This window comes from Aulonocara sp. 'chitande type north' Nkhata Bay, linkage group LG6 (genome assembly GCF_057382095.1).
Source record: "Aulonocara sp. 'chitande type north' Nkhata Bay isolate Kocher_YH1m ecotype deep benthic linkage group LG6, A_spYH_male_GT1.1, whole genome shotgun sequence".
In the NCBI taxonomy this organism is placed as follows: domain Eukaryota; kingdom Metazoa; phylum Chordata; class Actinopteri; order Cichliformes; family Cichlidae; genus Aulonocara; species Aulonocara sp. 'chitande type north' Nkhata Bay.
In genome coordinates this window covers 25634353-25646724 of record NC_141349.1, presented here as the reverse complement: position 1 = coordinate 25646724, position 12372 = coordinate 25634353, and the positions used below count along the sequence as shown (strand labels likewise).

The 12372-nt window shown below is 46.5% G+C and overlaps 1 protein-coding gene and 1 pseudogene across 1 annotated transcript; one reads left to right on the top strand and one right to left on the bottom strand.

The window, feature by feature from the left end:
• The first annotated feature begins 3048 nt into the window (after positions 1–3048).
• LOC147327896 (uncharacterized) lies at positions 3049–6204 on the top strand. The gene is made up of 4 exons (XM_086297412.1): positions 3049–3211; positions 3913–5669; positions 5908–5966; positions 6144–6204. The coding sequence occupies exons 1-4, from the start codon at positions 3049–3051 to the stop codon at positions 6163–6165; spliced, it is 2001 nt and encodes a 666-aa protein (XP_086153538.1). The 3' UTR covers positions 6166–6204.
• A 2998-nt stretch (positions 6205–9202) lies between these two features.
• Positions 9203–11575, bottom strand: LOC147327895 (uncharacterized; annotated as a pseudogene).
• Between the last annotated feature and the right edge of the window lie 797 nt (positions 11576–12372).

The window sequence follows — 12372 nt, the reverse complement described above, 5'->3', positions numbered from 1 at the left end:
GACACTGATAATCATAACGAGACAGGGCGGGGTGAACATAACATGACGTATACAGGTGCGGGAGTCCCAAAGTAAAACAGGAAGTACAGAGGTTCAAACAGGAGGAGAGAGAGCACGGGGAGAACACAGACATAACGGGCTGGGGAAAACAGAATAAAACACAAGGAGAGACGAGGGCTCACAGATACACAGGGGCACACAGGAGGTAATCAAATAAGGATCATCATAACTAAATAATCCTAGGAACCAAGGCATGACTAGGGAATGAAATACAAAACATACAAAAACTGAGAATACTGGGCCCACATGGCCCGGGACCATGACAAAGGCACTGACTGCACTAAACTGAGGGGTGCACTTCCGGTCCTTGCCATGCTCCAGCAATTTCTCGTGCACATCAGCAACCGTCCACTGCTGCAGGGGCTTGCACTTGAAAATAAGAGACAGTTCTGAGTCTGGACAGTGGCGGATAAACATAGCAGTCAGCTCTTTTGTCAGATATGCAAAGGACTTATTTTGTCTCTTCAGACAGTCTTCAGTCACCTCCATGGCTCTGTTCAACCTGAGCCAGTAATCAAACGGTGTTTCACCTGAGTTGGGTAGTGTTGCATAAAAATCAGCTAAAGGCATGCTTGAACAGGCAGTGTCACTGAAGTGCTGCTTTAAGATCTCAAAAATGGGCTCTGGGCCCCTCTCAAGACACACCGATGGCTTACTACGTATGCCCACCTTGACTATTTCTCGTGCCCTCCCCAGCAGTTTACTTAGCACATCATCAGCTTGTTCAGCAACTGGTACCCCTCTTCTCTTAAAAAAAGTCATCATCATTTCCTCCCATTCCTGAACACTGCATGTATCACAGCCATCCCCTCTAAAACACACAGGTTCTTTAACATCAGACTTTACAATCACATTCAATAGTGAGGGTTCAGATAACACATTGGCAGACCCAACAACACTGTTTCCCACTCCAGAGCCCAACCGAGATTCAAGACAAGAGGCAATGCTTTCCCCAATAGAAAACCCAATTTGCGTTGCAATCTCTGCATAAAGGTTCTCTTTTGTGGGACTGGTTTCTGATCTAGTATTTTGTAGATCATCACAGTTCCCAACAATAGGGTTTTCATTTAACTCAGCAAGGACAGGCTTAGGTGTGGAGGAAACTGGGGCTGTCAGCAACCTTGATCTGCCTCTGCCATATGAATGCAGAGGGGTAAAACCAACTGCCCCCCTTCCCCTGCCAAAACTGGGGAAATCTGCCATGGCTCAGCAATGTGTCCCTCCCTTTTTTTTTTCTTTTTTTTTTGTAACTCTCCAAAACAAAGAAAGCACAGAGCCCCGCCCCGATGTCTCTAAAGAACGCAGAAAATGGCGGGACTAAGAAAAGCCAGTCTCCCGCGACTTTTCCACCTTCCAGGAAGTAGACGGCCCCCGTTGCGGTCGCAGGATAGCAGGAGCTGGGGTCACGGCACCAGTGTAACCAGTTCGGCCCAAACAGACTCCTCGACTCTGCGTTGTGTAGTGTTTTTAAAAAGACAAGGAGTCTCTGATCGATCGTTGCCACTTTATTTCCTGAATGGAAACAACGGTGTATTATCAGTGCACAGGCTCGCCATACACCACTCCGCACAGCACACTCTCGTATGGCTACGGCAGACTGGCAGCGATTACTGCAGCCAGCCTCACCTAACCAGCCACACCAAAAGGGGGGGCGCTGTTTCCCCATTACACTGATATTTGTGGCAAGTGGAATAATACCACATAAACACTGTTACACGTACACAAGAATTTCATGCTCTGGCTCACCTTTGGTTGAAACCCATACTGGAATAATGGAAGATGTGTGAGTGTTGTCAACATTCTGTGTGACTCTGTTAGAAGTTGCTTCACTTGTTGTTGGTGTGACACTGTCGTCTTGTGAGACGTCTGAGTTCATTTGTCTTGTCCTGTCACTGTTCTTGCTTTGATTTCTCCTTGTTCTCTCTTCCTTAGTACGATTGTCATGAAGACATGTTGGATGCCTTTTATTACATGTGTCACAGGTTTCTCTGCTTTCACAATCCTTGGAGCAATGACCAGATTTCAGATAGCCAAAACATAACTTTTTGTCTTGAGCAAACTTTAGTTTCTAGAATGCTCTTGTCATCCAGGGAAGGACGGATGTTGTTTTGCTGTGCTGTATTTTAATGTGAAGTGTACATATTTATTTTTTATATTGCATGCATTGGTTATATTTTTGTGCAGTGTTTTATTTAGTTTGCATGTTTTAGTTGCCGGCAAATTGTCCTGGAGAGACTCCGCCTTTCCCCATTTTTACTAATTGGACACACCTGAGAGGAAAGGGAGTGTAATTTACAGAGTGCTGAGTGACACATAAGAGGGTTGGAGCTTGGCGTTCGAGGAAGAACGGACAGTACCAGCGCACAGGGCACCAGCGCAGAGAGTGACAGTACCAGCGGGGAGAGCGGAGACAGCACCAGCGGAAGGCACGGGACGGCTGTGTGGCTTTGCAGTTTTTAAGAAGCGGCGGGCGGAGTTGAGAGCTCTGCCCACCCGGGGTAAGTCTTTGACTTATCCCCTTTTATTGAATAAAAACTGCCGGAAGAATAGTGACTGCCGCTCCTCCCTTTCTCTAGCATATCAAGACGCGAATGCGGAAAGGAAGGAGAGGACTCCGCTGGGTTTCCCTTTTACTTCGCTGGATTTCTTAACTCCCTGGGACTTTTATGCTGTGGTGGATTCCACTGGACTTTTAATGTTGTGTTTTATTGATTTTTATTGTGTTATCCCTTGGCCAAGGTTGTTTTAATTTATCTTACATTTTTAACTATTTAAATATAATAAATTATATTTTTAATCTTACAGTTTAAATTGTGTGTTTCCCTTGGCGGCTCCACTGCTCTGCCCGTTTTTAGGAAGGTCTCCTTCCTTTTAAAAACACAAAACATCTTGGAAATAAATCAGTCTTTCCGCTCCGTTACATAATTGGCGTTGTCGACATAGGATACGGAGCCAAGAGCAGTTTGGTTAGCCAGGGGAATAGCAAATATGATGATGCCTGTGTATCCCGGAGCCCCGTGGCTGCCGAAGTTTAAAGGGCCTGATCAGGATGTGCAATATCAGGAGTGGAAGGAGCAGATGCGGGGGCTGCTGGGATCTCAGGACTTGCCTGAAGTGAGGAAAGTTGCTATTGTGTTGGGAGCGCTAGCAGGTGAGGCTAAACGTCAGGTCAGTGTTCTTGAAACCAGTGAAAGAGACCAAGTACAAAAAATCTTTTCTTTTTTAGACTCTTTATATGGTGATCGTGTCCCCACCCCAGTTCTTAGGTCACAGTTTTTTAGTTGCACTCAGAACTCAAGTGAAACCGTATCTTCATTTATCTTGCGGTTAAGAGAATTATACTGTAGGTTGCGAAAGCATGATCCAGATAATGTCCCCTCTGATGCAGCCCTGCGAGATCAATTGTTGCTAGGATTGCGGGAGGGCCCTGTAAGTCAGGCACTGAAGGTTTATGTGCGGCGTAATCCAGACCAAGATTTTGCTGCCATACGCCAGGAGGCACTGCTCCTAGACTCAGAACATGTACAGCCCCAGTCTGAGGTAACCTGCCTCTCTGTAAATAAGTCTCATGCTCCTTTTAAAGTTGAACAGAAAGAAGATTGGAGGCAGGTGTTAAAACAGGAGATACTGGAGGATGTTAAGGCACAAATTAAAGGATTGGCACAAGAGCTAGTAAGGGAAATTAGAGGCTCCACTCAGCCAGCTGTAGCTACTCTTCCGCCTGCACCTCAGTTTAGGAGAAGACCGCGACAATCAAATGCTAGCTGGGATGCACAAGGTCGGCCTATCTGTCGGAGGTGTAAACAAGCAGGACATATAGCTAGGTTTTGCCAGACCTCCATGTCTTCCCAGCCAAGTTTAAACTAGATGACCCTGCTGCTGAGGTCCGAGGGGCGGGGTTTTTTGGTTCACCTAAGGAATTAAGGGCCACAGAAACATTTATTGGGCAGTGTCCAACAGTGAAGATAGTGATCGAAGGGGTGGAGCTTCAAGGCTTGTTGGATACCGGGTCACAAGTGACTTTGATACAGGAGAGTCTGTTTAATGAGTATTTTTCCCAGGCTAGGCTTGAGAAAACTCCAACCGCCTTTAGGCTGAGAGCCGCCAATGGTCTGGAAATTCCCTATACCACCTATGCTGTCCTGGACATGGAAATAGAAGGTGTTAAGGTTCCTGGACGCGGGGTTGTGGTGGTAAAAGATGACCATTGCACTCACCCACTGATTATTGGTATGAATGTTGTGACTGCCTGTTGGAATGTAATTAAGTGGCCGGAAAAGACTACTCCTGCCCCACAGCAGTTAACGAATCAGCAGGCCTGGAGGACTGCCTTCGCAACATGCAGACGGATAGAAGCAAGTACAGTGGAGGACGGAATGGTGGGGTATGTACGGCTAGCTGGCCGACGCAAAATTAAAGTCCCCCCGAGGAGTGAAATAATGGTGTGGGGCCGGACTCAGACGGGTCCGCAAGGAACAGACTATTGTGCCTTGGTGGAGGCACTGCCTGAAACCCCTGATGTGGGGGTGGCGAGAACCCTTGTCATGGTAAGGGCCGGGAGAGTGCCAGTGAGGATTTGTAACCCACACCCCTATCCTCTTTTTATAGGTCGCTACCAGAAACTGGGAAAGCTATCCTGCGTGGATGAAGCTGACGTACATGGCTCACAGGACCTGAGCCTGTCCCTTGGGACGGACGGTGTGGTGGAGGTGGCCCTGGTCGATAGTGGCGCCCCCACGGAGGAGGAGAGATTACCTGGGGAGATGAATAAACTGATTGAAAGACCTGACCTGTCTGAACTGCAACAGGGCGAGCTACGTGCTCTATTGCTTAAATGGGAGAAGGTGTTCTCTAAAGATGACGAAGATTTCGGGAGGACTGACCTGGTGCATCATTGTATCCCCACAGGTGATGCAGCTCCCATTAGAGAGAGGTATCGTCCTTTGCCCCCCGCAATGTATAAGGAAATGAGGAGTCTCTTGGTAGATATGATGGCAAAGGGAGTTATCCGGGAAAGCTGTAGCCCATGGGCTGCACCCATTGTTTTGGTGAGAAAAAAGGATGGCGCCTGGAGGTTCTGTGTGGACTACAGAAAATTGAATGCGGTGACGCATAAAGATGCTTTCCCCTTGCCACGAATAGAAGAGACATTGACAAGCCTTACTCGAGCGAAGTGGTTTTCCACCCTGGACTTAGCCAGTGGATACTGGCAGGTCCAAATGGACCCGACGGACAGAGAAAAGACTGCTTTTACGACCCCAGTTGGGTTGTTTGAGTTCGAGCGGATGCCGTTTGGTCTGTGCAATGCACCCGCTACATTTCAGCGCCTGATGCAGCACTGTTTGAGTGGACAGATTGCCGAGTCTTTATTGGTGTACTTAGACGACATTATCATTTATTCACCTGACTTTTCGTCTCATTTACAGCATCTAGATGAAGTGTTTCAGAGGCTGTGGCGTCATGGGTTGAAGTTACAGCCGAACAAGTGCGAGTTCCTGCAACAAGAGGTGAAATTTCTGGGGCATGTAGTGGATAAGTATGGTGTAAGACCAGACCCGGATAAGATTTCTGCGGTGATGGATTGGCCGGTCCCTGATACCATCAGACAGGTCAGATCCTTTTTGGGCCTGGCTGGTTACTACAGACGTTTTGTGTCCGGTTTTGCTCAAATCGCACGCCCTTTAAATGCATTATTGACAGGGTTCCCTGTGAACAAGAGAACAGACTGTCGTAAAGTACAGTGGTCCCCAGAATGTCAAACGGCATTTGAGGCCCTCAAAGCAGCTTTAACGCAGGCACCTGTTTTGGCATACGCAGATTACTCTCTTCCCTTTATTGTGTATACAGATGCCAGTGGCCGCGGGCTGGGAGCCGTTCTGGCGCAGGTTCAAGAGGGCCAAGAAAGGGTAATAGCGTACGCCAGCAGAAGTTTACACCACACGGAACGGAATGACGCAAACTATAGTTCTTTCAAGTTGGAGCTGTTAGCCCTTAAGTGGGCGGTTACCGAAAAGTTTAAAGACTATCTGACTGGTGCACGATTCGTTGTGTATACTGATAATAACCCTGTGGCCCATTTACAGACTGCTCGCTTGGGCGCAGTAGAACAACGTTGGGTTGCCCAGCTGGCCTCTTTCGACTACGAGATCAAGTATCGTTCGGGTAAGAGCAATATTAATGCTGATGCCCTTTCTCGATTCCCCACTGTCCCAGCAGAGCACCTGGAGGGGGCTGGATCAGAGCGTGGAGTCACTTCAGCAGCCATTGAATTGACCTGTGAGGTAGAGGGGAGTGACTGGGCAGAAGCACAAGTTCACGATCCGGATATTCAAGTGGTAAAACAACTTCTGGAAGCTCAGGTCGCACCTACAAAGTCGGAACGTCAGGCATTGTCGCATGGTGTGCGGCGACTCCTACAGCAGCAAAAAAGACTTTTTATTAAAGACAGAGTATTGTGCCGTAAAGTGTCGGACGAATATACCCAGGAGACTCGTCATCAAGTTGTGTGTCCTAGTTCCAGGTGCCATGAGGTGTGGCGGAAGATCCATGAGGCTGCTGCCCATGCGGGGGTAGATCGAACCCTCTCTCGGATACGGCAGCGGTTCTACTGGGTTAATATGGGAGCGCAGGTACGTCAGTTTCATCTGGGTTGTGTCCCCTGTAGTCTACAAAAGGAGAGGGTAGAACCTAGGGCTCCACTGCACCCTATTTCAGTCTCATACCCTTTGGAGGTTGTAGGCATGGATTTTCTGTCCTTAGGCCGACCAACTGACACTTATCAAAACATACTTGTGGTGACTGATCTGTTTACGCGGTTCGCTTGGGCTATCCCTACAATAAACCAAACAGCAGAGACTACAGTAAAGGCTTTGTGGAAGTATGTGATACAGCCGTTTGGTTGCCCAGGCCGACTCCACTCCGACCGTGGGTCTAATTTCGAATCTGCATTAATGAAACAGCTTTGTGATACCTATGGTATAGCCAAAAGCCGTACGACACCTTACCACCCTGCAGGGAATGGTAGTGTAGAACGTTTCAATCAGACCCTATTGAACATGCTCCGCTCCCTAGAATCAGTTAGGCAGAGCCAGTGGGTAGGAAATCTGCCGGAACTCGTTCATGCTTATAATAATACTATCCATAGTTCCACAGGTTATGCGCCTGCCTATTTGATGTTTGGTCGACACTTGCGACTTCCTGTGGACGTGGTGTTAGGCGTGGCCCCCAGCAGGCGAGGCAGGATGTAAGTGAGTGGGTGTATTCTCATCAACAGAAACTCTCCCTAGCTTACCGTTTGGCTGGGCAGAGGATGTATAGTGCGGCCTCCCAACACAAAAGCCAGTATGAGAAAAGAGGCTGTACCCTCCCATTGTTGCCCGGAGAGAGAGTCTGGGTACGTGACCGAAACAGACAGGGCAAAGGAAAACTGTGCTCCTGGTGGTCTCCTGAGCCATATGTGGTGTTGGAACAGGTGGGAGATACGGGCTTAGTGTATAAGGTCAAACCAGAAAAGGGGGGTAATATACAAACTTTACATAGGAATGCCTTAAAAGTGTGCATTGCTCCTCAAACAGACTTTACCCCTCCTACGGAGGAGCCGACCACAGGCCCTTCGGATTTCCCAGCGCCAGTGTTTTATGGATTTTTACCCCTTACTGACTGTGTGTCACCTCACCAGAGTGATTCAGGTATGTCCCTTAGACGGTCCATTAGGGCCACGCGTGGGATTCCACCAGAGCGTTATAGGGAGATGGAGCATTAGCAGGGACTGCTAATATTTCAGTGTGGGGGGATGTCATCCAGGGAAGGACGGATGTTGTTTTGCTGTGCTGTATTTTAATGTGAAGTGTACATATTTATTTTTTATATTGCATGCATTGGTTATATTTTTGTGCAGTGTTTTATTTAGTTTGCATGTTTTAGTTGCCGGCAAATTGTCCTGGAGAGACTCCGCCTTTCCCCATTTTTACTAATTGGACACACCTGAGAGGAAAGGGAGTGTAATTTACAGAGTGCTGAGTGACACATAAGAGGGTTGGAGCTTGGCGTTCGAGGAAGAACGGACAGTACCAGCGCACAGGGCACCAGCGCAGAGAGTGACAGTACCAGCGGGGAGAGCGGAGACAGCACCAGCGGAAGGCACGGGACGGCTGTGTGGCTTTGCAGTTTTTAAGAAGCGGCGGGCGGAGTTGAGAGCTCTGCCCACCCGGGGTAAGTCTTTGACTTATCCCCTTTTATTGAATAAAAACTGCCGGAAGAATAGTGACTGCCGCTCCTCCCTTTCTCTAGCATATCAAGACGCGAATGCGGAAAGGAAGGAGAGGACTCCGCTGGGTTTCCCTTTTACTTCGCTGGATTTCTTAACTCCCTGGGACTTTTATGCTGTGGTGGATTCCACTGGACTTTTAATGTTGTGTTTTATTGATTTTTATTGTGTTATCCCTTGGCCAAGGTTGTTTTAATTTATCTTACATTTTTAACTATTTAAATATAATAAATTATATTTTTAATCTTACAGTTTAAATTGTGTGTTTCCCTTGGCGGCTCCACTGCTCTGCCCGTTTTTAGGAAGGTCTCCTTCCTTTTAAAAACACAAAACATCTTGGAAATAAATCAGTCTTTCCGCTCCGTTACACTCTCACTTTTGAACCTTCTACACTTAAGTAGGCTGTGACCCGACCTTTCACAGTACACACAACTAGCACTAACAGTTCTTTCATTTGAGTTAATTGCTAGCACCTTTGCTACATTGCTTCTGTTCCCCTTTAATTTCACTTGGCTTGAGAGCAAAGAGAGATGTTATAGGATTACAGGCACTTCAAACCCCTTCATTTGCAACATGGCTGTCTTGCAGCAGCAAAGGAAGTCAGCAAATGCTTGAAGTTCCATACTGCCTTTAGAGCTTATCTTAGGCCATGTGCCAAGTTTGTATCTGAAGGCCTTGGCTACGAGGAAGGGATTCCCATACCTCTCTTTGAGAACTGCCCATGCTGCATAGTATGCAGCCTCTGTGCCAAGTGGGAAGTAGCCTTCTATTGCCTTACTTGCACGTCCACTTACATATTTTCTCAGGTAATAAGTCTTCTCTTCAACTGGTATATTTTTCCTGTCGATCAGAGTCTGAAAGGAAATTTTCCAATCATTATATCTGATAGGATTGCCACTGAATATTGTTGGCTCTGGTACCAGAAGACGACTTGCATTAAGAGACACTGCAAATGCTTTAACCAGATCTTCTGTGTTCACCTTTCGTTGCGGTGGCGAGGAACACCGTTTGATATGCTGGTCATTTTTTCAGACTTGACTTCATTTTTCTTCTCAGATCTGTGGTGAAGTAGGTTGTATATTTCTTCATCTGAACATTCACTTTATTCATACACCTGCTGTCGAGCCTTTGCTGCAATCAGCTTTTTTACAGTAACAAGTCGTTCTACTTCTAGAGCCTTTTGTCTTTGTGCTATTTCTGCTTCTTGTCTTTCAGTTTTCTTCATATGGATATCTTGTTCAAGCAGAACTTGCAGAGCAGCCTCATTTGCTGTAACTTCAGCAGCTGCATCTTGTCTTTTAGCTGAGAGCCTGCTGGAGTGTCTGGAGGAAACCCTTGAATGAGAAGAGAGGTTAGTGTGGTGTGACTTGACACTCATCCTGTCTGAGGCTAACTTAGGCATAGACTCAGTCTCCTTCCATTGTTCATCCCTACTTTCCACATCTGAGGCTACTGACTTAGGTAAAGACTCAGTATCCTTCCAATGTTCTTCATCTCTTTGAACCTCCACTCTACTTGGGCTTGGGCACTTTCTTACAGATTCAACAATTGTCTTTGTTATGGCTTCACACATATCCATCCTCCATCTTGTGTCATTATCTGGAAATTCAATACGTCTCAACTCAACCATTCACAACCTTAGAAGCACTCAGAACCTTGGAAACATGTTCTTGTAGCAGATCCTTTGAGCACTGACCATCTATAGCTCCTTTGGCATCCTTAATGACAACGTTGACACTGCAGGTCTTAATGCTCAATTCCGATTTTTTGTCTGCTTGTTCACACCACAAATAAAATGTGACAGCAAACGCGCTCTAGTATGAACCCTCAAAGCGGCCCACATGCGCAAAAGAAGACATCACACACAATGCGCTCTGTTTAGACCCAGACCAAAACAGTACTGTTTGACTGATGGCCCTTACTATAAAGACTTATTTCTGACTTTACGTTTCCCAATTTTTCTTTAAGTTATAAAGTTATTTTTTTATTTACATATGGCCTAATAATGATCCTAATTGCTGTTTTAGAGAGGAGATTGTCATGAACCGAAGTTCCACGCACAAGCTGGACCCAGGAGCAGAACACACACACAGTGGTACGAGAGAACAAAAAATAAACTTTATTATAACTGAGGGTGTCCCGGGAGGGTAGAAGGGAAAAAACGCACGGAACCAGAGAAACCGAGGGACCGGGAGGCGAGTCGCGCTGGAACGCCGAGAGCGGGACCGTGGGAGGCTGAAACAGAAAAAGGAAAAAGGATTATTGGGGTGCGGGGAAAACGGCAGCATACGAGGGGAGGTAGAGTACGCGTCTTACGATGATAGCGGGGCCGAGGGAACCGGAGGGAGGGGTGAGGGTCCGTGGGGAGAAGCTCCAGAAAGGTCGAGGCGGCTGGGGCTGATCGGGATCCAAATTCCAGACGGGCAGGTGGACAGGCTGGTGGCTCAAACACGCCGAGCTGTGATCTGAGTACACAGGGCAGAGTTAGTGTTAGTTCACACGGATAGGTTTGCATAAGGGCTTTCCCGCAGGCGTTACCGCTGAAGGACGACTACGGACTGGCGTGGAGCAGCAGGCTGGGCAGGATTAAATAGTCCACCTGGTGATCGCCTGGGATGGGATGCAGGTGTGGAGTTAGCAGCCACGCCCACGGGAGTCCCATCAGCACCTCGGACGCCGGGCCGCGGACCATGACAGGAGATTATACAGTACAAATAAAAGGTCCACGTTTCTCCAACGCTGTCTTCCCAACATTTTCACTGGATGGCCAAGAAGCATTCACAATGTCTTCTCGTGCACTTCTCCGGCGCTGATAATTGGCATCTAACTTGTGTCAGTGACGTAAAAGACGGATTTAGTGCGACATGACCGTTCAAACAGCAGTCGCTTTCTAAAACATCAGATATGTATCGGATTCAGTACCACATACAAAAGTGACCCAGATTGGATTTGAAAATATCGGATTTGTGCTGTTCACACTGTCATACCATGATAGGATATGGGTCGCATAGGTTCAAAAAAGTCAGATTTGATGCGCTTTTGCCTGCAGTGTGAATGTAGCCTATGTGCTTATCGTACAGTTCTTTGCCCTTTTCCGTCAACGTACGGACTCGTTGGCTCTGTCGTGCTCTTTGTGATAGTAGAAACATCATCAGCTATGCCTTCAACTGCTTGTAGTTGCTCATCTGCAGAAAATTGTTCCACATCACCCTTTTCACTGATTTCTGGATTAGTCTCAAACTCTGCCATTGTTGGAGGTTTTTTTTTTTTAATTTGTATACTTAGCCTTAATGTAAACGTTAATGCAGCAGCTTAAATTTGATTTGGTAGTTGAGGAGCAAATGAATATTAATCTCAGCTTACTGTTACAACTTTAAAGCACAGTAATTACTGTTACTTTTTAAACATCACTTAACATGTATACTTAAGTCACCTTAGCTATAAGTCACCATTACATATCTTGTCCAAGCCAGTAATACTGTTTCTTACAGCAACTGCTGAAACCCACCATATGCACAATGCACAGGTTACTCATCACACATTAATTTAACACCGTATGAATACCAGTCACTTAAACAGTAGAAATGTAAACAGCGAGAAAAAATGATTTCAGTCCTTTGCTCATTTATAACATAATGGACCCAAAATAAATAAATGTACAAAAAATATGTCATTCTGTAACAATTGATTTAAATAGACCTCTAATGCATTTGCCATATCTGGCTTTTTGACATGTATTACTGAACAATCCCAACAGTCAGGAAGGAGTTTTCTTCAGTATCCAAAACTTGCTACAAACAGTGTAGGGTAACAGGTAATCAATACGGAACAAATCTCTCTTGCTCATAATTCGATAGGAACATTTCTATGATCACCAAAGTGGTTCTGGTTACCTGGCATGGAGATTGAAAACTGTGCAGCGCAACTCTACTGAAGAGATGCAGAAACCAAGGTCAGCTTTTCAAGACAGCCCCAAAATTCTTCACAACTTGTGTTCAAATGCGAGACAGTTGTCAGGTGATGACTGCAAGGAAGCTATGTCAGTG